The sequence below is a fragment of the Lygodium microphyllum genome, chromosome 2 (assembly GCF_053477565.2).
Source record: "Lygodium microphyllum isolate KBCC chromosome 2, Lygodium_microphyllum_v1.1.10, whole genome shotgun sequence".
Lineage (NCBI taxonomy): Eukaryota > Viridiplantae > Streptophyta > Polypodiopsida > Schizaeales > Lygodiaceae > Lygodium > Lygodium microphyllum.
The window spans coordinates 119,788,272-119,814,575 of NC_141136.1; the positions used below are offsets into that span (position 1 = coordinate 119,788,272).

General features: G+C 44.8%; 1 protein-coding gene across 2 annotated transcripts in view; it reads right to left on the reverse strand.

Annotated features, from left to right (window-relative positions):
• The window catches only part of LOC148040244 (aspartic proteinase nepenthesin-1-like), a 107,441-nt gene that overhangs the window by 34,418 nt on the left and 46,719 nt on the right, over positions 1-26,304 (reverse strand). For both annotated transcript variants that reach the window (XM_087697975.1, XM_087697968.1), the window contains exons 9-10: positions 13,149-13,328; positions 12,883-13,010 (exon numbers count right to left, since the gene is read on the reverse strand). In XM_087697975.1, coding sequence (XP_087554101.1) covers positions 12,883-13,010; positions 13,149-13,328 — 308 coding nt within the window. The remainder of the gene's footprint in view (positions 1-12,882; positions 13,011-13,148; positions 13,329-26,304) is intronic.

A 26,304-nucleotide genomic window follows, 5' to 3' on the forward strand; every position in this document is an offset into this window, starting at 1 on the left:
GAGTGCCATTGCAGTGGCACAGAACCCAGTGTTTCATGCCCACACGAAACACATTGAGATCCATTATCACTTTGTCACAGAGAGGCTACATGCAAGTGATATCAGCCTTGTCTATTGTCCTACCACCAGTAATGTGGCAGACATCTTCACCAAAGCTCTTCCTCGTGACAAATTTGAAGCATTTCGCGATGCTTTAAATTTGATATCCTTTGGTGGCGGATGATCCTTGTACTCTTGATCACTCTTCACTCCAGGGGGGTTTGTTGGGTATTTGACTCACACCTCACTTATGCCTACGCTCATATGGGAGTGTCGGTGATCAGTAGGACACTGGGGCACTTTTTACTCTCGGTAGGAGAGGTTTTTTCCCCCAGACTTATAGTCTTATTTTCGTACGTCCTTATGTGCTTATGTTACACACTTATGGGCACTTACCGTGTTCGGGTGTGAACACCCCCTACAACCCTAAGGTTTAAGGGTTGTACTTTGTACTTTCATTCCACACTCTTTCAGTCTATTCTATTGGGTGTCGTGCTTCACTCTGTCTCTCTCACTCTCACACTGTCTACTGCACTCTCAGCTGCACCTCGATCCTCTCACCCCCTCACATCTGTAACCATATCCTTTGCTTCTTCATCTTACATATCTTCCTGGCTAGCCCTTATATCATAACCACTATTTTCTTCCGATTCTAGCAACTCATAGGCAGTAGATTCTCGCCTTTTGAATAATTTGATTCTTTTTCCTATTACCTGATGGTTGTCCCATCCAGTTCATTTAATGCATAAGTAGTATTATCTAACACCTGTCTTACCACATAGGGTCCAAATCATCTTTTGGAAACTTTACGCATGGCACTATACTAGTTGTCTAAACTGCTATCATAAACCAATACCCAATCCCCATCTTATATGGTTCTTGGTCTCAGTCTATGTCTTTTGTCAAACCGTTTCTTGTTTTGTATCCTTGCTGCCCTTAACTTTGCAATTGCTGCCTCTATGTCTTCTGACTTTCTTTCCAGCTGTCTAATGCGTAAGGCCAACAACTTCTCTCGATTCAACTCCTCCTCCCGAGGTAACACACTCCATGTGACTGTTATCTCTTCTATCGGCATGATAGGTTTTTGACCATACATCAATTCTGAAGGCATATATCCTGTAACAGCACTATGAGTTGTTCTGTCGGCCCACAAAGCATAAGGGAGCAATCGTGGCCACTCTTCTACCTTCTCTCCACATGCTTTTGCCAATGCCTTCACAATAGGTGGGTGACCTCTTTCACTTTTTCCATTTCCTTCAAGGTTATAGGTTGAAGTTAAAGCAAGCTTTATCCCTAGCCATGCAAAGAAATCATGAGCTTCATCTGCATCCAACTCACCCCTATTTGCTGTAATTTTTCCCACACAGCCATACTGACAAAAGATCTCTTCTAAGAGAAAAGTACACACAGCATTTGTTGTCTTAGTACGTAAAGCTTTCCCTTCCACTTGATTAGTCAAGTCTTCACGAGCAAGCACAAGATACCTCATTTGGCAAAGACCTGTAGGCATTGTGACCAAATCCACCATCCACTTAAAATGAAGAGACAATGGATATGTGGGTTGCAATCCATCCCGATGTCTCACAGATGAATACATTTGACATGTCGTACATGTTTTCACAAAGTGAGCAACATCCTTATACATACCCTGCCACCAATATATTTCTTTGATCTTTGTAAAAGTACCCCAAACACCTCTATGACTAGCCCACAAGCTTTCATGAAATTCTTGCATTACTTTTCTTATGAAGCTCTGTCACCCAAAACTCGCAATGACATACCTTGTTTCTTTTTAGCATGTTTCCATAAATATCCATCTTTTAAGAAAAACCCATACGCTTTCCTCTTGATTTTCTTAAACTCCTCATCTGACCATTCATCTCTCTTTGTTAATGTACTGAGGTATTGACCAATTCTCAACCACTCTTCTGCATATTTGTCTTCCAAAAACACTTCTACACAAGATACAAAACATCTAAAGTGTCTTCTCTTTGTTGTCCAAGCTTCTGTTAATGCTGTAGCAACACCTTGCATTGCTAAATTCACTCTTGCAACATCATTTTCAACCATAAGAAAGTCATTTTCTTTCTCCTCATCCATCATCCCATCTTCATTCTCATAGCGTGCTCGAGATAACATGTCTGCCCACTGGGTTATCTCTTCCTGCAATATACTGAAATTCAGGGTTCAAAGATTTTATGTATGCAATCCACCGGAGTATAGCAATATCCGGAGTAGCACAACTAGTAATCATACCCAATATCGGCAAACAATCGGTCTCAATGACTACATGAGCACCCATAAAATACTCGTCACATTTAAGGGCTGTCACAATTCCCCATAATTCTCTTTTAACCTGTGGATACCTTCTCTGTCGTGTTCAGTCAATACTTTAGCACCACAGCGAATTGCATATCTTTGCCCTTCCTCATCATCTTGCCCAATTGTCCATCCAATCCCGGTTGGGCTTGTATCAACAGTAATAATGATAGGCTTTCCATGTGAATAGTCAGCCTTTCTCAATGTAGGAGCAGATTTTAAGAGTTGCTTTAATTTCTTTATTGCTTTCTGATGCTTCCTTTCCCAATGAAATTTCTGACCTTTCCTTAGAAGCTGATAAAGAGCATCGACTACATGTGGAAAGTGAGGAATCCATATCAAATAGAACATACATGCACCCAAGAATCTACGCACCTCTGATACATTCGTGCATACATCTTGCATTCTATCAATCCCATCTATTTTTGTTGGTGATGGCCTTCACCCATAAGGCCCACACATATACCCAACAATCAAAACCTCTTCAACTCCAAAGACAGACTTTTGTCCAAAAAGAGTTAAATGCACCTCTTCTAGACGTGTCAAAATCCTCTCACAATCCACAATATGGTGTGCAACAAACTATCTGCATCCATGACCATCCATCTCTTCATTCTTTTCATCCACTTCACACCCTTTGATTGGAACATCATCCAAGAAGGGCATAGTCAATTGTGGTATAAAATCCCTGAGTACCCTATTCATAGCATTTGTCATGTGTGCCACTGAGTTTGTTGCTCCCTTTGGGAGAGTACACATTCGTACTAACCCCAAGGAAGTCTTCATGGTTGTGATATCCCTACTTTCAATTGCAAGCTGAAACTGATCATAACCCGAGTAAAGATCACCCAAAGAATAGACCGCTCTGCCTGCAAAAGCCTCTGCAAATTCATCAACCACAGGACCTGCACCCACATTTCTTATGGTTACTTTATTGACTGGTTGCATGTCTTGAATAAATCTCAAAGTCCCATTCTTTTTGGGCACAGTAAACCAACGATTTGAGTACGGGACTGAAGAAGGCTCCAAGATCTTCATGAGAATCTTTTCATTTAGCAAATCCATCAGCTTTGGCAAGTAAGCTTTAGGCACTGGAATAGGCCTCAAGTTCCATGGTACATGTGGCACCGTAAATATGACCATAGGAGAGACAACATTTGGATCCACACAACCTATTTCACTTATCTGAAATGCAAATGCCTTTCCATGTTTAGCCAACATCTGCATAAAACAGTCTCTCTCAGCAGGCAAAAGAAACCCTGCTGCACCAACTTTAAATTCCTGTAATGTTTTAGATGTAAACAATAACCTATATCTTTAGGATCCCGTAAGCTTGGCTGCCTTGACACTTTTTCATACAAACCCTCACTCTCTAGTGAAAGTGGCAAAGCAATTGGTTTCACCATTGTGACAACTGTCTTATACTTTGTCTCCACAAGTGCTTCAGTCCATTGTAATCCTTCCTACTGAGCAAACAATGCTATAACACCATGCATATCCAAAGAACATACTGACAACACTCTGTTTTCAGCCTCATTTTCTACATGTATAGTTGCTGAAATTTCAGCCATAGTGTTAGTAATATTCAGCCCATAAAAGATGCCTAAAATGCCATCATTTTCAGCTAACAATCCCAATGCTCTCAGTTCCTTAGTAGCCCGTTTCATAGATATGCGTTCAGCCCTGCACATAGCTTCCATAGGCTTAAACCAACGTGAACTGTTTGCTGTAAACTGAGAATTACCAATAGTAAATACATGCTTCATTTCATCAAGAGGCGAGTACACCCTCTGAATAGCATTACTGTAGCCCCGTATTACAGCAGTGCTTAATGAAAATCTAGGTCTTTGAATTCCCTTGTATTTGGAACCAAAGGAGACTCTCGAAGCGTATCCCGATTTCTAGGATGATTAACACAAACAGTAAGAAATTGGACTGCTTTTCTTCCATCCTTGCTTCTGACTCTTGCCTAAGTAGAACCATCAAGCACCTTTGTTTCCATACGCACAGCTGTAATATAGGGCTGTCCCAAAATCACTGCATATGAGGAATTATCTTACACAAAGAAGTGTTACTCTTCCTGTACATCACCAATCATCACTTTACATAAGGACATGCAGCATAGAGCTCCCCTGAAGAATTATTTGCAGCCCTCATTCGCCAACCATGATTAGTGTCTACATGCCATGCACCATTTTCATACAATCCACGCTCAATGACATTTATCTCAGACCCATGGTCAAGTAAAGCAACACAAGGAGTTTCACGTTCCCCTATTTTCACTACCGTTTCAGTAGTAGCTCTAGCCCAATGATTTCTTGTGTAGTGACTTCGAGGAATAAATCCTAGAGTCTCTTCTCCATATCGTTGCATTTGCCTTACTCCACCATGCATATTGCTACGAGACAATGCATTTTCAGCCACTTTCTTCTCTTTTCCACATGCTGTCCACTGATTAGTAGCATCCTGCATAGACAATCCTATACTTACTTCATGCTCATATTCAGCCCGAATACCCAACAAACCAATTTCCTCTTCAATTGCAGCAATGCACTAGTGGTATCACCAAGAAACGGACGCTTCATTTTAATTATGTCAATGATTTCATCATGAAATTCTCGCTTGGCAATGCCAAGCACCTCTCCCAAGGTAAATTCCACCCGACTGTTTAAGATCCGTTCTTCAAGAACCTTCTTAAAATCTGTGGCTGTCTCAATGTTAGATTGCAACTTATATCTTGGCTGCTTGCCCTTCTTTTTGCCCTCTTGTTTGTTATCATGTTTTTGCTCCTGATTGACCTCTTCCATAACATGCTTGGGAGGTAGCTGATTTGCAGCTTCAGGCTGATCCACACTTCTTCTTGTCATTCTTTTAGATGTCCCTACAATATCTTCATCTCTTTACGTTTTTCTTCCATAAGTGCATCCGTGTTTTATACCTTTGCTAAATATGCATACACTGAATATGCATCTACCGGTGATTCCCAACTAGTTATGCCACAAATGTCTTGCCCTGCATGAGACATTTCACTATCAGTGACCTTTCTCTTTTCAGCTGCATGTAAAGTATGTGTCCATATTTCAGCCTTTGGACCAACCATCACTTGGCCATGCTTTTTATCCAACTGTAGACCAAAAGTAGAAGCATGTACCGCCGCATAAGCATTTCGGACAGCCAAGTCTTCCAACAACTTCTCCATACCTCCCTTTCCAAAATTCAAAGCAAGAGGCAATCCCATTTCTTGTGCATGGATCTTGCCATCTTTCCAAAAGATGAGATCTCATGCCAAGGCCTCTTAATAGGCAGCACAATCCTTTTTCTCATGCTGCAAACTGTCGCACCACATACATCTTTTTCCAAGCTTAGGGGCTGCTGCCCATCCCCTTTCCTCTTGCCCTTTTTCGTCCAATTTTGCAACCTTCAATTGAAGATCCCGCATGCCTTTGACCAATTCATCTAAGACATCTTCCCTAACAGAGAGAACAATAGCACGTACAGCCATAGGGTTAGCCACAAAAGTAGGTGGCTTATTGGATACATCAACTGTCTTGCCCGTAACAGTGGGCAAGCTAGAGACATGCAATCTTTCTCTTATTCTATGCTTCTTCACAAGTGTAGTAACAGCTTCCTTGACATGTCTCCACTCTGTTTTCTAACCTGTCTCTGTAGTCTGATCCTCCAGCAAATCATCAAGCTTCTCTTGAAGCTCAAGATCAACTGCATGTAGAAACAATTCAATTTTCTGACTTGTAAGAGCTTGCTGTTTTGCAAGATCCAACTACTCAAATCGACTTTCAAATTCTCTTAACAATTTTGTAGCCACAAGACCCTTATTAGGTTGTAAAACCCACTATTGAAAAGTTTTGCGCGTAATCAAACTGGTGTCCTCAATGTAAAATTCTTCCCTAAGTGTCTTCTTGAAGGCTACCCAGTCAACATCCTGCAAGTATAATTCAGTAATCCGTGCTTTCAGTTCATGAACAGTAACACATACAAAATACTGGCTCCATGCAGATTGAGCCACTCCAAAGAATTCCATCTTCTGAGCATAGGTATGCACATATGCAGATACATTCCTGCCATTGAATAACTTCACCTCACACTCAACTGCTTGCAAAGCATTCATCACAACACTTTCTGTTTGAGCTGAAGCTTGCATTACCTGTTGTTATTATTCCTGCATAAGCATATTCATATTTTGCACCAACTGTTGCAAAACATCACCGGAGAATGTATTCGAAGATTCTCCCATCTTGTCTTTCCTTCTTCTGACGATCTTTCACGTCGGGTTCACCAATGTCGGAGGGATTTTTGTCAAAAGGTCAAATCCACGGGGGATTAGAAGTAGAAGGAAGTAGAGATAAGAGATGGAAGAGAAGATAGAGAATACACAAGTGATAAATACCACAAAGACAAAGCACAATGAATTGAATCAATATATATTGAAAGAACCTGGAATCTTCGCACTACTCAGAAGCAATCTCCAGGCATTAGATCTCCTAGAGCTTCTTCGTAGAACAAAACGTGATTCAAAATTACAGCTCCTTCTATGCTGCTCGGAATCCAAATCCGATGGCTCCGTTGGCTCCGAAAGGGGGATAAAAACCCGAGATACCTACTCACGGATCTCCCAAATCACTCCTTCTTTGCGTTCAATCTGCAGTTTTTAGCATGTTTACAGCGATCGCGACGCGCGCGATTTCGTCAATCTGTCCCTCTTGTGAAAATCCCATAATTGGCTGAAAAAGCAACTAGCTTTTTGCATGCCATCCTAATCTAGAAGCTTTTTCTAACTTTTTTGGATTATTTTACAATAAATAATATCAAAAATAAGCTAAAATTATCCAAAAATCTAGTATTTTCAGATAATCCATGCAACTTACACTAGTACTAATGGCTCAGATCACATTGACTCTCTAGATTAATAAAGAAGTCGGATGATGATACATTCCATACTTTTTCACACTGTATCTTCATAACATCACGACACCATGTAAGAGGGGGGGCGTTTGGTCCTTGATAGAGGGCAGCAGGATGAGGAGATCTTTGTTCTTCCGTAGAGGAGAATTCGTGTGGTTGGTTTTCAGGGGAAGACCTGACGTTTGGACCCTTATGTGTTCTAGGAGGAGTTCCGAGAGTGGCGCCTCTGGATATGGGAGAGCAGGCCACTTGATGAGCTGGAATGGGACCTTGGAGAGTGGCTATGGCCGGCCACTGCGGTCGCCAAGAAGCCACCAAGGTTTTTGGAATATACAGCCAGGATTGGCAAATATGTATTGATATAGGAGGACAAGGACTGGGCACCTTCGTATAGCAGATACTAGGCGAAACACATTATCACGAATGCCTTCCGTCCGACTTTCTGGCACCACCTATGGGACAGCTGGAGACCGAGAAGGGTATCATATTTCTTATGGCTTTTGGCACATGGATGTCTAGCAGTGGGGAGTTGGCTAGCCTAGATGCAACTAGATGGAGGGTGTAAATGCTGCACACGGCAGCTTCTAGAAACTCCAAAGCACTGCTATTGGTCGTGTGACGTGGTACATCTCTAGTGGAGAGGCGCATGCCGTATTCTCCGCCGTCTAGCACCCAACTTTGGACGTATCTCGTGGGGAGCTTTCTGCTGGCATGCAGTCAACTAGGGCCATTACCTTTTGTATGAGACCAAAATACATGACATGATTTTCATCATTGAGACTCGGTCTTGCGCAGTGGTTGGCTTGGAGGCTTTGCCCAGCCGCCACATACTAGAGCCCACAACAGACCGCTCTAAGGTATCAGAGATCGTAGGGAGTCTTACTGGATGGCACATCTGGAAGGCGCGTTGCCAGGAGGTTTTTGGCGAGGAGAGCCTTTCAGTGCAGGCGACTTTGGTAGAGCTTTGGACCTCCATCATCCACTCCCTTTGCGGCCAGTGGGACCAAGTGCAAGGCAAGTCTCGAGCTCATTAAGAGCTCCGTTTTCACTTCCTGCACACCTGGGGAGGCCAGGACATGTTCTTCATGATGCAAGCAGGCAGCCTCAGATTGTGATATACCCCCCTCTCCATGGCTTCTTGCCCCCATCTCCCCCAAACTGCCTTGAGAGGCTTGTATACATGATGTATTTGTGACTTCACATAGCTCTAGCTAGTCTGTCGAGCATGAGCACTCCATTGTAATCAGTTTTCTTGAGTAATATAATCAGCCACGTTTTACTTGCAAAAAAAAATCTTGGACATTGGACACCATGTTAGCCCCAGAATTGACGCCCCTTTTAGTATTTCTTTATCTTTAATTGCAATTGAATTCGAATACAATGGGATTCTTTCAATCCCCTTCGCATCCGAAAGCCCCTTGTCAATAATGACCAACAAGCCTTCAAATCGATTTGCCCCTTGATTTACTTGGGCAATTGGCCTTCACCGACTCCTTAGGAAATGAAATTTGTCCCATATTTGAATGTTGGCTTATCCCTCACTTGAATCTTGTTGAAAAATAATTCTCAATCCTGAAAATTCAAGCCTTGAGGTTCATTCTCTTGGCACGTTTCCCGAGCTTGCTATCAAACCGTGATCTCTACTGTAAATTAGAGTTTACAATAGAGAAAAATACAATTTCTCAACCTTTAAGGATTAAAATGCTGAGATGTTCGGAGCAAGGCTGGGAATTGGCTAGAGAATGAGAGAGAATGCTGAATAGAGAGAAAATTCAGACTTCCATTGCAAAAAAATGGAAGAAATCAATTGCTTCCATGTCTAGACAACCATAAAAGCTATCTCTGTTGATGGAAGACACTGAATATGAAGTTTGTCTTGGCTGAGACAACCCTTGAATTGCTATCACCTATCGCTGTAGTTTCTTCAAGGCATGCCACTAGCTCCCGAAGGATCTCTTGTTGGCTAGAAATGGCCTATCAACTATTGTGGCAGCTATGGCAACCTTCTCTTTGTCTCTTTCACCTTGCACAAAGCATCTTTTCCAGTTGCATAGGCAAGTTTTGCCAAATGGCAGCTTTCTAATCCCATTTTCCAACATTATCTGCATTATTAAATTAATTTTCAGCTTTCAAAATTCTGAAATTTAATTTAATAATTCTTTTAGTGCCTAAAAATTTTGTCAAGCCAGCCTTCTTTAGCCCTTGGCTTGTGTTAACTACCATTAAATGCCAAATCCCTATTGTCACCAACTGACACTTACGGTTAATAAAATATCTTAGGCCAATTTTTGACACCATATACTACCTAGTATCTACGCAATATTACTCAAGGCAACTTTTACCTTTGACATCCATTGATTTCCTTGAGTCCTTGGCTCATAAATATAAAATAATCTCAGTTGCACTTGACATGTGCAACACGTACTTAAACATTTGATTAAAAATTAATCCAAATGTTATGTAAAGCAAGCAAAATTTCATGTCCTCATGACAAGTAGCCGTGTGTGTCTTTTGTGTGTCATCTCTTCCTTGTGAACCTCAACCTGAGTAACATGAGGACAATAGGAGCTCTAACATTGTATTTGTCTTTCAATTTATGTGCTTTAGGCACTTTAGATGGAGGGGATAGTTGAAGGATGCTGTCACTGTTAGCAAGAATGTTGTTCTATACCTTCTTCTGTGTACATCTCCTGTTTGTGTGCCTCAATCTGAGTCAGATGAGGGCTCTATACTTTGTATATTGGGCTCCTTTAGTGGGCAACAGGGTGGGCAGCATGCTGGCTGCCAGGGTGGTGCATTTCAGTCTTACTGGCCTCATATTTGGCCATTAGTTTATGCTGGCCAACCTGCTACTTGTTATGCATTATTGCTGGTTATTTATGCTCAATCCTCCTCCTCACTCATTCAATCTATCGTGGGGATTTGGGGGGAGATCTGAGAGCATTCTTGCTAGTTAGTCATATGTGGGTTGTATGCCATGGTGGTATTGTACTTGCTCTATTGCTTTGTATTATGCATTACATAGCCCATTCATGATTCTTTCTCAGATCTCTGTTCTCTTTGTTCATCATTCCTTTAGTTTTGTTTCTTGGTTCAGCTTCCATTGTGCACTCTCACAAGATCAAGGAGCAAGCTTCCAGATCTAACGCCCAGACTAACATCTATAGAAGAAAGAAAGAAAGAAAGAAAGATATATTAACGTCTACATAAGGCGAATGTGGCCTATGAGACAAAATCCAGAGTACATCCATGTCTAATGTCATCTCATCAGTAAGGTAAAGATAACATTACAAGTAAGTGGGTGGCCTATGAAACAATACTGAAAATAACTATACGATGGGGCTATACTAGGGTTGAACCATGTGTAGTGTTATTCCATCGATAGAAAAGAAAAGGAAAGGAAAGAAGAACCAGATCTGATTTAGCCATGTACAAAAGTGTGGTGGAGACTATGGGCTGTAGCTGGTCTCAAGATCTAACTTCACAGTGCACAATACTTCCTTTCAAAGTTGGTTTAACTTCACAGTGCACGATACTTCCTTTCAAAGTTGGTTTCATGCTTTGCATACTTGCTCAAGTAGTTCATGTTGATCTCTTAGTTCAAGAGTTTATCACATTTGATATGTCTGTTGTTCCATCAAGTATCTTTGAAGCTTGGGTGTAGTTTGAAGTGTGAGCTTCCATCTAGCAAGGCCAAGGAAAAAAGGGGAACAGAAAGGGGATTGCAAATGAATGACTTTCTCTACTTATCATCTTTGTGCACTTTTACTGTAAGAATTAGGCATAATGGTGTTTTCTGCCCTCAACTCTTGAGCCATTGATGTTGCAGAAAATTAGGCGTAATAATTAATAGCACCATTTCCTTGTCATTAGCATTACCATTCTTGCTGCATGTGACAATATTGCATGCTCTATTTTCTCATTGGGGAAGCTCGTAACCACAGCCAGCAAGAAGCACATAGTAGTTTCTTTAACAGAAAAACAAAATCTAGTGTTACTCCACAGGACTTTTAAAACAGGGATTTTAAAATTATTACTGGTTCATGAAACCAGATGTCAATGGAACTTGAAAAGCACCAGTGACTAAAGAGCATTATTGGTTCTGCAGGGATGGAAACAAAAGCTTTTTCGGTTGTGTGCTGTGGCCCTTTGGATTACGACTCCATAGGCAATAAGAAAGAGGATGACGAATGTTATCACACTTGACTTGTGAGAAAATGGCGTCATCACGGCATGGAGCTCCACATAGACAAGAAGGAAGATTCTTGATGAATGTTAGCAGCACAATATTTCTTACTTGTAGGGAGAGACATATTCATGGCATGTACCACCTCATTTGCAAAATAGGAGACGCTGATATACGTTAGTGCATAGCAATTCTGGCTTGTGACAGCAAGATCACATTGTCATGACATGTAGCTCACCAGAGAATCTGTAGCATTACATGAAAGATCAGGTTCTATGCAAGCAGTTCAATCAGGAAAAGCATCATCATGTTTTGCCTGAATAGCAATAATAAGTCATACCTTCCAATAATGCAAGCCATAGAGAAGCTGTTTGCAACTACATCAAAAAAGGAAATGCTTGATAAATGTTAGCAGTATAATGGTCATGGCTTGTGGGGAAATGACATATTTCGTGGCATGTAGGCTATGTAGCACCACCTCAGGAGCAAAACAGGAGACTGACATATGAATGCACAACAATTTTGGCTTGTTGCGACAGGAAGATGGCATAGTCATGACATGTAACTCACCAGAGAATCTGCAGCATTACATGAAAGCTTAGTCTCTATGCAAGCAGCTGAATCAGGAAAAGCATCATCATGTTTTGCCTGAATAGCAATAATGGCTTGCGCCTTTTCAGCACCTACATCGAGCATAGAAGCTTTCTTGTATTGATGCAGTATCATTTGAGCAGACAAGCATCTATAACAGTTGTGCTTTTCTGATCACTAAGAGAGGAAATCTGCCTGTTGTTATAGCAGAAAACAAGATATACAACCAACAGAGGGCATTTACTAGGCAATAAGATTATCATGTTGTCAGCAGCTGATTGCAAAGTTTCTGTAAGTGTGCAAAACCCTTTTCAGAGTTGTGCCCAACTGCACATAAAGAAACAGCAGCAGATGGGAGGTCAGTCCTAGCATCATCGCCTAATACATCTAGACAGGAAGATGAGGCTAAAGAACATCAGCATGCCTCATCCTCTAAGACACTAACTCATATTTGGACAAAGAATATCCATACCCTCATAGGCAAAGGGGAAAATTTACAAGGAGACTCAGAATTTAGGAGGAGTGTCTGTAAGATCTTTCTAGCCATTTGCAAGTAGACACCTTCTCCCACCCAAGAATTTCACGTATCATTTGGCAGTACAAACCCCAAGAATGCCTATTCCCTATACTCTATCACTGAGGGGTTTTTAATTAAAACTTTTTCTATGGAAAAAGGTAGCTGATAAACATTAGGTCAAATCAGTCTTTATAAATCCTGAAAATTTCAGGATAGAATTTCATTCATCACAGTACCAACATTCAATTATAATATTGATGCTGTTGCACTAAAGACTACAAATAAGTTCTGCCAAACGTCCTCCTCATACCTGACTCCTATCAACCTCCAGGTCATCTGACAAGTCCTTTAGAAACTTCTCCTTGAAACTGTTAGAGTCCGGGTGAGTCATGTTCAATACAACAGTTATATCCAGATTTCCAGATACACAAGTCGAACCTGTTCTGCAACAGAACATTGAATCCTCATTACCTAGAATTCTTTTAGCAATGTCTACAATCAAGAATGTTCACAACCTCTCTACAATAAAAGCGAATCTACAGTCCCCTATCCACACTATATTATTGAACTTGAGACCTGGTATAGCATTAGATTCCACTGATCCATCTGGTGCTGCTACAGGAGGTGGTACTGGGGACCCTGGTGACACTAAAGCAGCCTGCAAGTTTCTCCAAAGATCTGAACAGTTTGTTCTCCAAAACCCAATTTGTTGGTTAACACGGTCATATGTAACAAGCATATTCCGCACAACAATACCTGCAGCATATTCGATCAACAAACTGAAAATAGATACAGCAATGAGAATAGCACATTGAATTATTGTGTAACCTACCAAAGATTACTTCACAAATGTTTAAACCTTCCAGCAATGATCTTGGAAAGGAGGTTAATGCAAGTGCTCACTCTTGATTGAATGGTTTTTATGTAGGTTTTTAAGCTTAGGATACTTAATTGCACCCTCGAGGCTTGCATCTGTGTTATTCCCAAACAGCACCAGTAGCATTAGCAACAAAAGTTGCAAGCAGACCTAGTTGCAGCAGTTTCTTTCAAGCTTGACAGCTTATCAATCTGGAAGCAAAAACATGTTTTTTACTCAACAAATATTGCAAACAAAAAATGCAATCAGGGAAGCTGTATGCTCAATTTTCTGCTTCCATTGAAGAACAGTTCATATTCTCCCAATATGCAGATCAAAATTTTCTTCCAAGAAAAATATATGAGACTTTTCTTCCCTCTGCATCCTTCTCACGGCATGCAAGTTTCATGGACTAGCCAAACTGAAAAAGTTGTCAGGTGACAGACTGCCTTATAATTCACAGTAGGAGCGCTGGGACACTAATAAAGAACAGTTCCCACACCCACCCACTGCCCCTCCCCCACGGCTCATGTCCCCCACAGGGATGACCACCCAACAAACCTAAACACCTCACTCATTATCATGTAAGTCATTAGTCAAGCAACTTCTCTTCGAGCAAAATTAGATTCCTCTAAGAGGACAACGGAAGTTTCTAAGAATATAGTAGCCCCCATTCAAAATATGAGGTCTCTTCAAACCAACATAAACACAATTGACCTCTAAACAAATACGCAATAAAAGTAGTCTATAATAGATTGGGCATCAAAGCGCAAGAAACCAAGTGCCGATGATCAGTGCATCAGGGAGCCACCTAACATGCCTTCCATATTGAAGCAATATCCATGAACGAGGACATGCAAATTGGCCTGCCACCAGCCACAAACCTCCAACCAGACAGATCAGAACAACCAACCTGATATTGAACATTAAATCACTGATGCCTAGAAACTGTAGCATGCCCATAAGACGGTTTGGTGTCTACCTATCAAGGGAAGGACAATCTACTAGTTAATGCCTTCTAAGCACCACAGCCGACAAAACATAGAGTATGAGAGATAAACAATCCCAAAATCATCCACACAAGGAATAATATAGGTCACCAAATTTCAAAAGCTACCAAAAATAGCAACTGTGAAAAATAATAACTGTCAACAAAAGCAGCTGAAGCCTGAACCGATAAAAATTAGGTAGAGGATAGCAAGGTGGGATCCAAAAAATATAGGAATACTCTTTCACAATCACTTTTGGCTCAGGAACCTCTGAGTTTGGTAAATAAGTTCCATGTTCCATAAACTCTGGCAGGAGTACAAAGAACCCCACAATATGCAAATAATATTCATTGTAAAATCAAAGTGTCAGGCTCATCCTTGTGCAAATTGTATGAATCTTCCAGTACAATAATTTTCCCATGGCCCACTGTAAACTAAAAGTCATGCATAAACTGTATAAACCAGCAACTAAATTAGTGAATGCTGGGACAGCCATGCACATCCCACAAGCACATTTCCTTTTGTTCTGTTCATTTTGTTCGTTCATCTTCATGCTCTGATTTGCAATATGTTACGCTTGCGCATACCCTATTGTTGGGTGTAGACTATGGTGTCTCTAGTGTTATGGTGTTTCATCTGTACTCGATTACACTTGGTGACCATGATGACCAGTGCAAAGGGCGTGAGTGGCACCGTTGACATCATCAGAGCTTTCCATACCTTCGACTTCGTCTAGCGGTACCAGTCAAACCCTGGATTCTGATGGCTCTTCGGGGTGGTCTCGGCTCACTAGGTTGCACTTGCAACCTCCTCATCGTGGGGTCGGTCTAGATCAGCTGATCGCGCCCTCTACACCATTAATCCTCCCTGGTTGCTTGTTTCTATCTTGGAGTCCGGGAGTGCTTCTACCTATTCTATCTTTAAGGCACTACTTCTTCCTCCCCCTTTGATCATGATTGTCATTACTATCTTTGAGAAGTACATCATATTGTTACATCTGAACTACCAATCAATAGATATGAATATTCATGACTCTTCCAGCTACATGTTCAATGGACCATTGGACCATCCCGCATCAAGCGCCTAACATTGATAAAGGAAAAGAGAAAAAATCAATCACTTCATAGGAAGTGGAAGACCTAAAACAAGAACTAGTGAAGCTCATTGAGAGCTTAAGGCCTAGTCCGCTGTATAACCCAAACAATCACTATATCTAGTACGGCAGAAACCATCTATCATCAAAATATATAGAACCTAGAAACGAAGCGTGTACCAATTGTGAAAGAATGGGCATGATGCTTCCATCTATCGAATGCCTAGAAGATTTCCCTACACTACTCCTTACGTCAACACCCTTATCCTCTCAATAGAGGAGTCCCTTTGCTAGTGCCACCAAATCCAAGACTAACAGTGCCAAAAAGAGATAAATCCTTCACGCATAACAAGACCAACACCACCCTATGTACCATTCATCTAGCAAGATCCCTACCAACTATCTGAAAGCAAAAGAAAAGTTGTATACTAATTTGTGGTGACTATCTAGTGTCAAAGTACCTAGAACCTAGAAACAGAGCCTATACCAACTATGAAAGAATGGGCACAATGCTTCCACCTACCTACCTACAAGATTTTCCTACACTAATCCTTATGCCACCAACCCTTATCTTGCCAATAGTGGATTCCGTCTTCCAATACCATGAGATCCAAGACTAGTAGTGCCACAAATAGAAATAAATCCTTTACGCATAACAAGACCAACAACACCCTATGTAACATACTCTTCTAGCCACATCCCTACCAACTATGTAGAAGAACCATTAGAAAAAAAGTTGTATACTAGTTTGTATGTGTCTACAAGCAAGGAAGAAAATGTGATCCTCATACTATTAGCTTATACTAGTTATGGCACTAACTCAAGGTTAAGAAAGGGGTACAAGAAAACCTCGAGAATAGAAAGCTTGTTGGAGCTATGGCTTTACCCAATCACATCTTCAACATGTCCAAAAAAGTAAGAGACAAAAGAGAAAATGTGGCAGATTAGAAATGCCTAGAGTGCGGAATCACCCATACATACCCTCATTACTTGAGAGGAAGAACTTCTATCGACAAAACCATAGTGCCTCTACACTGCTAGGCCTTTTTCGAACAGAAATGATTATGGAAGAGCCAATCCCTATTCTTTGGAACGCTATAACCGAAGCTTAGAGCGACTAATCCCTTCATAGCTAGAACACCGAAAATTGTGAAGCCCCCAGCCGTCGCGTTGTTGCCCGCCATCGCGCATCCCCCCTCCCTCCTGTTGCGCCATCGCGCCTCCCCCCCCCCCCCTCCTGGCCGCAATTGTGCCCCCCCCCCTTGGCCACCATCATGCCTTCCTCCCTCCTACCCGCCATCGCGCCATTCCCCCCCTCCCCCCTGTGGAGTTGCGTCCCCTCACCATCCTAACATGCTGCCCCTCCCCTCCCATCAGCTCCTTCTCCTCACGCTCCCCCCCCCCCCCGGCCCTCTTGGCTGCCAGGCAACCTCCTCCCCTCGCCAGGCAATCTCCTTCTCACACCCGCCCTACTGACCACCAAGAAACCCCTATGCAGCCCCATGCCCATAATTGCCTCCCCCCCACGCTGCTCCCGCCAACCTCGCCTTGTGGCCCTGTCCGGCATGCCCCACCCGTGGGTTCCTATCGGGAGCCAGCCATCCGTGGAGTCCAACACCTCCCCCACCGCCGAAAATCAGTATCCCCCCCCCCAACCCGCCCATTGCTCCCTCCATTTGCAACAACACTCCCCCCTCCAGCAGCACAACAGTGAGATTGGTAGGTTCTCAGTAGGGACGCACAATGGAAACCTCTGGTCAGATGCCGGTGCATTCTGCGAGTGCCCCCCAGTCAAACACCTTGCGCGTCGTCCTCTCTAAGGAATAGCTCTTAGCCGCCCATGCCACAGAGCTCAAGCTAAAAGAAACGGCGATCTTTGGTCAAGTCGTTGGACACTCTCCATCCAGGGCTCAGCTTCAAGATTGGCTTCACTCTACGTTGCGCATTGGCATAGGGTAGATCGTGGAGGCGGTTCTCATGGGTAAAGGGATCTTCATGGTACGACTCACTTCGACAGACGCAGCCCATGAGCTAGTGGCTACCTCACCCTATGCTTCCACGAAGGGGGTCATCTACACGGTTCCTTGGTACAGTGGCTTCACAGTGGAGGCATTCGCGCTCCACAATAGATTTCTTAAACATCCGGTCACCCTACTCTTCCCTGGACTGGTGGTAGAGTATTGCCACTTGGTGGATGACTTTGGACGGCTCTTCTCGGCACTGTCCTTCCCGCCTCCTTCGTGGACGCAATGACAGCTGCAAGAGTCCCAAAGGTACAGGTGGTAGTGAAAGAGACAAAGAATATACCACAGTTTCTAGAGATTGAGACAAGAGGACACTCTTTCAAGCAGCAGGTTATTGTGATTGGGCAACCAGAGTAGTGCCTGTGTTGCCATGACTTTGGGCATCAAGCAACAGATTGCACGCGCTTTGTAGCCAAGGCGGCTTCACCGACCGGCCTACAAGTCGACACGGACGGCTTTACACAGGTCTCGACATGACAAAGAGGGAGACGGCAAGGGGGCCATAGTCACCCCCTCAGACACAACCACTGCAACAGGGAGCAAGAGGGTGAGCGTTGCCCCCCCCCCCCCCCCCCAGTAGAGCACCACACGGCCCCCCCCCTCCTCGTCCCACCCGGCAAGACCACAAGACTCCACATCCACCTCCCATGGAGGCGTCACAGGCCACCTCACCCAAGGGCACTCATCCCCCACACCCTCCACCCCCCCCCCCTCCTCCCCACCATTTCCTACCCAACCCTAGCCCACACCCCCCTCCCCACCATCCACCTCAGTGATCAATCCCCTTGATCCCCACCCAGTACAGGTGAAACCCCCCCAATCCATCCCCCCTCCCCCCACAAGAGGTGAGGAATCCCATACACTGACATCCTCCACTCACTAGCAACCTAGTCACCCCCCCCCCCACACACACAACTACCAGCTCATCTGTCCATGCCGCCTATTACACTTTCCTGAGACAAGCGCAACAGCTACCACTTCGTGGTACGTAAGTCAAGGAGTGGCAAGGTCCATCTACTAGCACCACCGGATGGACCAAACTATGCTTTCTTCCATCAAACCTCTCATACAAGAGATTGGACAATGACACAGATAGAGGAGGAGGTGAAGAGTCAAGTGGCAGACCACATCTCCCAATGGATGGGAGAAGGAGGTCTAGCACTCTTCTCCGAGCAGTGGCCAGGTTGCATGATGGACATCAACTGGTGGGGCTAGGGCCAAGGTCCCACATCTGAGCATTATCTTTCGAGCCCCTCCGCAATGGAGAGCTCCAATGGATGTGATCGAGTGGCCCTTGGCACAAGCGGCCCATTTCTACCAATGTACAGAGTCACACCTCTTAGCATGGCTCATAGATGCCGTGGTGGTACCACCAGGTGCATCTATAATCCCCATGGCAGTTCGCACACTTACTGAGAGCACGCCATCGGTGCCCATGAAAGGAGTGGAGGCGAATGCACCTCTATTGGCCCGAGCCTCACTGCTTGTGTACGGGACCATGGGACGATTGTTGCAAGGAGGGTTCTATGAATCAAATTGAATATTGGGGACTCGTGCCTTGGAGTCCTCAATGTCTATGCCCCTACTGAGGTTAGGGCACGCAGCAAGTTCTGGGTGGAAATCACAGCAAGACTCCAAGAGGTGGACTCTTGGATTGTTGGAGGAGACTTCAACAAGCTGGAGGCCTTAGAGGACTAGCAGGGCACAGGCAAAAACTACCAGGGCATGGCTAGGGAGGAGCAGGAGCATGGGAGGTCTTCCTACTGGCAGTAGGAGCACGCGATGCTTGGAGAGACCCAGCTTTCCACAGGAGGGAGAGGTCATTGGACTTCTCTTGGGGATACAAGCGGCTAGGCGGAGTTCTGCTGGAGCGGCTGGATAGGTTTTATGTGGGAGAGTGGGGATGCTATCGCGGAGGCCAGGTAGGGTAGTTGGCTCGCACCACCTTGTTTGATCACTGCCCGGTTCTCCTGACACTTGATGCCCTAGCCTCTGCTCTAGACACATGATCCTATCGGATCCCTAACTCGATCTATAGGAGGGAGGAGATGAAGAGAGAGATTGAGCAGATCAGGACTGGTGAGGCAAGAGGGACTGGACCGCAAAGGAGGTTGCTAAGGTCCTAGCCGAGTCGAGCACTATCTCCTAGAAGGCAACCCTACAAGCCAGGCAACAGAGCTGGGAAGAGAAGAGAGCACTCTGCCGGGACCCAACAACCACACAGAGACTACTACGGGAGGCACCTGGGATCCCATCCTCCATGTACAGGAGGTGCGCGCACGAGCAGCCAATGCTGGCCTAGAGGACAGGCGCTCGGAGTTTTCATTCTGCACCTCAGCAACCTTTTTGGGCGCGGAAGGGGGACACGTTGTGAGGGAAGTTTTTCCAAGTGCATCAGCCCCACACCTCAGGAGAGCAGGTATGCAGCCTTCGGGATCAGTATGGAAGGATTCTCTCTAGCCCAGATAAGATCATGGAGATTACCACTGACTACTACAGATGCCTTTTCCAATAGGAGACAGCCTCAGCCAAAGGACCACGATGTAGACAGCAGGTCTGGGATTACATCCCGCCCCTCGTCATAGAGGAGATGGGATGCTCCCTCCTAGACCCCTTCACAAAGAAGGAACTAGAGGAGGCTTTCCATGGACAGGATGGATAAAAATGCCTGGGGGAGGATGGCCTTACTAAGGCCTTCTTCACTACCTACTGGGAGGTGGTGAAGGACCCCCCTACTGGTGGCCTTCCCCAACAGTTTTTCAGCTCATGACGGATGCCAGGGAGTCTATCGGCAAGTCTTATCAATCTCCTCCCCAAAGGGGAAGACCGGTTGGAGCTATCCCAATGGAGACCGATCACCGTGTTGTCAGTGGTCTATAAGGCACTAGCCAAGATGATTGGTAGGCAACTCCGCCTGCTACCAAACATCATTCATGACACACAGATAGGGTTTATCCAGGATAGGGGCATCCTAGACACTGTCTTCACCTTCTTTGAGGCGATTGAGTGGGCCCAGCACAATGGTCAGGGATTAGTGGTACTACTCCTCAATTTCGAGAAAGCCTATGATAGGGTCGACTGGGACTTCTTAGAGGGCACATGGTGAGGTTGGGCTTCCCCCAAGTATGGATCCACGAGGTCTCCGCACTTTACAAATCAGCTACCAACAAGGTTCTCATAAGTGGCAAGAAAGGGAAGGAGTTTTGACTGGAGAGATCGGTCCGCGGTAGGGCTGCCCTCTGGCCCTGTATTTGTTCCTACTCTTTGCAAAGGCAATGCCTCACTTCCTCAGGTCACGTGTGAGTAGGTTACGTGGCCTCCGACTTCCGGTGAGAGAGGAGACGAAGCTATTAGACTCAGAGTATACACATGATACAGCACTCTACATAGAGGACACATAGAGGACGATAAGCTGATATTGGAGAGAGTGAGACTAGCTCTCAAGGTGTTTTGCACTACAGCAGGAGCGAAAATCAACTGGCGAAAGTCGGTTGGTTTCCTTAGGACTCGGAATCTCGCATGGAGTGGGATGTCCACTTGAGATTCAGATGGGTGTGTAGAGGACACACCATCCGTTACCTTGGGTTCCAAGTGGAACTCGACATCACTCCTGCCCAACAGTTTCTTCCAGCCCTCGACTCTATTCGGTAGAAGCTGACCTACTGGAGCACTGCTCGCCTTTCCCTAGCGAGCCGAGCCTTGGTGGTTAACCAAGTCCTCCTAGCGACGGCTTGGTACATCGCCTCGTGTTGGTGCTTTTCCTCGTCCTATGTAGTTCAACTTCGCCGCCTAGTGCGGAATTTTTTCTAGGCTCGGTCAAACGGTTCCAGGGACTCTCGGGCCAAGGTGGCGTGGGCGACCATCATCCGGCATCGATCAGAGGGAGGGCTTGGGATCATAGACCTAGAGTATCAAAGTCTGGCCCTTTTGGGCAAGCTAGTAGTCCGCAGTTTCACACCAGGAAGGCAGACACAAAAGGTTCTATTGTAGCAGGGTCTCCAAGAGTATAGACCGAGGCTTGGCGGTGATTGGAGGTTGTCCTTGAGATGGATCTTCACGACAGCCCAAATCACGCCTCCCAAATCCTCCTTCCTCCGCAACCTACTTCATGTGTGGCAGGGCCTCTGTAAGGCCCTAATTCAAAGACCCCTAGGTTGCTAGGAGGAGATAGACCGCTAGCCAATGATCTAGAATCCCAGGTCAAAGATCGGAATGGGATACAAATTGGCGAGCACCCCCACATCCAGTGGGCTGGTTGGGAGGCCGGTCTGGCTCGTACCATCAAGACATGGCGGGAGGTGTACAGGATGGTGGACGAGGAGGTGTTGCAGTGGGCATCAACCTGCCAGAGAAGAATTGAATTGAGAGGGAGATTGATGCAGCGATACCTCAGGAGTGGCGTGACCCCCCGATATGAGAGCCGGTAGAGCCTGACGAGATATGGGCCACTAATTTTTCACCAACAAGTATCCCCCTACAGGTGGCAGGTAGAGTGGGCGGCACCCCACATGGGACTTTCTTCACCGTGCAGGGGGAGGAGGGGGGGGGGGGGGGTTTGGTCCTTGACAGAGGGCAACAAGATGAGGGGATAGTTGCCCTTCCGTGGAGAAGGATTCAGGTGGTTGGCCTTCAGGGGAAGACATGGCATTTGGACCCTTATGTATTTTGGGAGGAGTTCTAGGAGTGGCACCTCTGGATATGGGAGAGCAGGCAACTTGATGAGCTGGAGTGGGACCCTGGAGAGTGGCTATGGCCGGCCATTTGATCGCCAAGAAGCCACCAAGGTTCCTGGAGTACACATCCAGGATTTGCAAACACGTGCTGATGCAGGAGGACATGGATTGGGCGCCTTCATGGAGAATGTACTCATGGTTGCTGGCACATGGAGGCCCGGCAGTGGGGAGTTGGTTAGACCATATGCAAAAGGATGGAGAATGTAAACGCTGCACACAACAGCCTCTGGAAACGCCAAAGCAGTGCCTTTGGTCGTGTGAGGCAACGCAGCTCGTGTGGAGAGGAGCATGCCGCATCCTTTGCCATATAGCACCCAGCCTTGGATGTATCTCATGGGGAGCTTTCTACTGGAAGGCAATCAACCAGGGCCGTCACCTTTTGTATGAGGCTGGGATGCAGGACACGATCTTCATCATTAAGGCTAGGTCATGCGTACTAGTCGGCTTGGAGGCTCTACCCATCCGCCAGGTATTGGAGCCCACATCAGACCACTTTGAGGTATAGGAGATCATAGGGAGTCTTACTGGATGGCACATCTTGAAGGCGGTCTTTGGCAGGGAGAGACTTTCAGTACAAGCGACTTTGGCAAAGCTCTCGACCTCCATCGTCCACTTCCTCTGCGACCAATGAGACTAGGTGCAAGGCGAGTCTCGAGCTCATCAGGAGCTCTGTTTTCACTTGATGCACACTTGGGGCGGCCAGGACCTGTTCTTCATGATGCATGTAGGCAGCCCGAGATGGCAATACACCCCCCCCCCATGGCTTTTTGGCCCCCAAATCACCTTGAGAGGCTTGTACACATGATTTATTTATGACCTTGCATCAGTTCCAACTAGTCTGTCGAGCATGAGCATTCCATTTTAATAAGTCTTTCGAGTAATATAATCAGCCACACTTTACTTGCAAAAAAGAAAAAAACGAACCTTAAAGCAAGTGGGGAGGTATAAGTCCTTGACATTGGACAACCATCAATGATGACTTGCTAATCAATGAAAAAAAGAATGCAAAGAAAAGGCTGAACAAGATATATGGGATCTAGTTAAGTTGCCTTATAGCAAGAAAGCAATCGGCTATAAGTGAGTATATAAAGTCAAGTGCAAATCGGATGGTCATTGGAAGGTACAAAGCAAGGTTGGTTGCAAAGGGTTATGCATAAATATATAGATTTAACTATGGAAAGACATCTAGTCCAATGGCTAAGATGACTATATGCATATCCCCCAATAGCTTTGTTATCCACCCAAGATACATGGATGCACATCTGTCTCATGGTGTACAATGTGCCATTGGGCAACTCCATACATCCTCACACCAACTCTGGATCAAGACAGGTAGATACGCCGCAAACTCCCTCCCCCCGGATAACAAGATTTGCCACCTTTGTCAACTCAAGTCAAAAACAAAGGAGCACAATCTAAGGATCTCCACCTCATAGGTATCCTCTGTCTCTCTGGAAAAGAGGTATCTCGGGTGCCCGTGAGCTGCACGATGGGTTTGTGTGTCAGTGAATTGGAGGTCGATGGTGAATGATAGGTAGGCATGATCCAGTGCAACTCCATGAAGGCGTGGGGATACTGAGAGGTTCTGGATGTGAGATATCAACATCGGTGGGGCAAGAACATAGTCTATTGTGTTGGCACCGTGTTGGTGAGGATAACATGTGAAGGCGCCGGATAGGGGGTATCTAGCCAAGCCATTGAGAATGGCCAACCATTGTGCTGAGAGAGAGAGAGAGAAAGAGAAAGAGAGAGAGAGAGAGAAGTCAACAAAAGGTCAAATTGGCCTATGAGACCAAAATGTTAGATTTGAAAAGCTAGGGAATTTTCCATGTCCCAACATAGCTAACATCTAATGCTATGACTATCCAAATGAAAAATAAACAATGAACAATTTATAGTTGATGAGTACAAAATGATGTCTAAGCCAGATACAATGTGGAACTGCTTAGGAAGCACTCTCATCTCAAGATATCTCTCATGGGTCTGTCTAGCATAGAGAGGTTGAAGCGGTGAGGTAGGGCTCCCTTGTGACGGTGTTGTATTCTCTATATGTGCATAGATGGTACCTCCTACGAGGGCGTGGACCAGCTAGACATGGGCAATGGGTTTTGCATCTCTCCATGGCTATGTCTAAGGCGGTCCTTGTGGTGGGGCCATTGGTCGAACCAATGAGGGTTTTGCAGTGGAGGGAGTAGTCAATGCTCTATAGAACTCTCTGAGTGCACGCTAGGGTGTGGCTTTGTGTCTGCTGTCAGGTCGGTAAGAGGTACTCTCTATGGTGGAATAGCTCTAGCAAGAAGAGCTTGAGACATCTATGATCCGGGAAATCCATAACCTTGGATAGTGACCCAAATCCCTCTAAGAACAAGCAATGGAAGTGCCCTTGGATCTTGTAGTAGGCTAGGCATCTGCATAAGTTACAAAGGATTTTCAAATCTAAGGCCCAAGAATTCATGGAAGAGAACCTTGCTTTGATACCATGCGAAGAAATACCCTAATGCATAAAGATAAATGGAAGCGTACGACAAAGCATAAACTCAATGGAACACAATTAGAATTAGGGTAACTCAAAGACAATGAACACAGTGGAAATCTGAATGAATGTGACTCAATACTCAATATACAATGCTCATGCAATAAACAAACCATGTAGGGAATAAAAATTGTACCCCTAACACTCGTGTCTCGAGGACCAAGGCAGAGGTGCTAAGCGGAAGAGTGTGTCATACTCTTGATAAATCCCGAATCACTGAAAGGCAGCCTCCAAATATTGGAGAGCAGCAAACACAACAGTGAGCAGTGCCGGCTAAGTCTTGGATAGGCAAAGGAGAGAGTAAACAATCAACATAGCTGCAAGTGATGATGTGGCAACCTATACAGCAACCAGCTGAGGAAAACGCAGACAGATCTGCAATTGACTAGAGCAGGGCGGCAACTAGCAAGTGAAAACATAGTTGTTGCTGCCACATGGCAACTGGTGGCAGCTGGCGAGTGGTCTGAAACAATCATTAGGCTGGACAGCAGCAATAGGCAGTGTAGACTGCATGATGAAGGCTGGAAATAGGCGCCTAATGAATGTAGACAACAACACAGCTTCGACTGAAATGGCTGAGATGTCTTCCACAAACGGGGTGTCAGCAACGAAGCTAGAGGGCCTGAAACCTACAAAAATGAGATTAGGCAAAATGGAGGGTAGTCTACCTATTTATAGAAAGTTTTGGGGCCTTGTACCATGCATCGTTTTAAAGCTGTCTTGAACAACGCACCATTTTAGGGTTTTCATTAATTAAGCATTTTTGGGGCTGTTTAAGGGGCTAATTCAGCATGTAATCCTTATTTTAGCTCAACATGGTGACTACATTAGTAGCCCATGTAGGAGAGAGAGGAACGCGTGGAAAAAAGGGTGGAAATCCCTGCATGGGAGTAACCCATGGAGTATGTGACAGAGGCACCATAAGTAGCGGATGGAAATCCCTGCATCTGAGAGACCAATAGATCAGGAGGGGAATGTTTGGAGGAAATGAGGGGGATACCCATCACTGCTAGCCCAAGGTAAACAAAAGTGCTCACTTGTGGGTATAGGTAAGACACGATGTTAAAGGGTGGCATTCTCTCTAACAATTACTAGGGTGCAAAGTGGCATTCATTAAAGGATAGGTAACATAGGGTGCAAAGCAGCATTCACCTAAGGACAGAAACATGAGGTGTAGAGAAAGAGAAGGAACTAGGAGCGAAGATGAAAGACCTAACTCCCAATGTCCTAGATGCAAAAGTGGAGTACAATCCTAAATTACAAAATGTAAAAGAAAGAGATTCAAGAGATGGTGGTGAGATGGGAGAAAAGTGTGAAAGACAAGTATCAACTGAATGCTCAAGCCTCAAAAGAAACAAAAGAAGTTCCAAGTATACATGTAGATGTATATCTACATCTAGAGCCTCCTCAATTAAAGTTGGTATATTGAAAATTATCTGGATCTTGTATACCAAAAGAAGAAAGAAGGGAGCATTTTGATTCATAAGACTCAAAAGGTTAATAG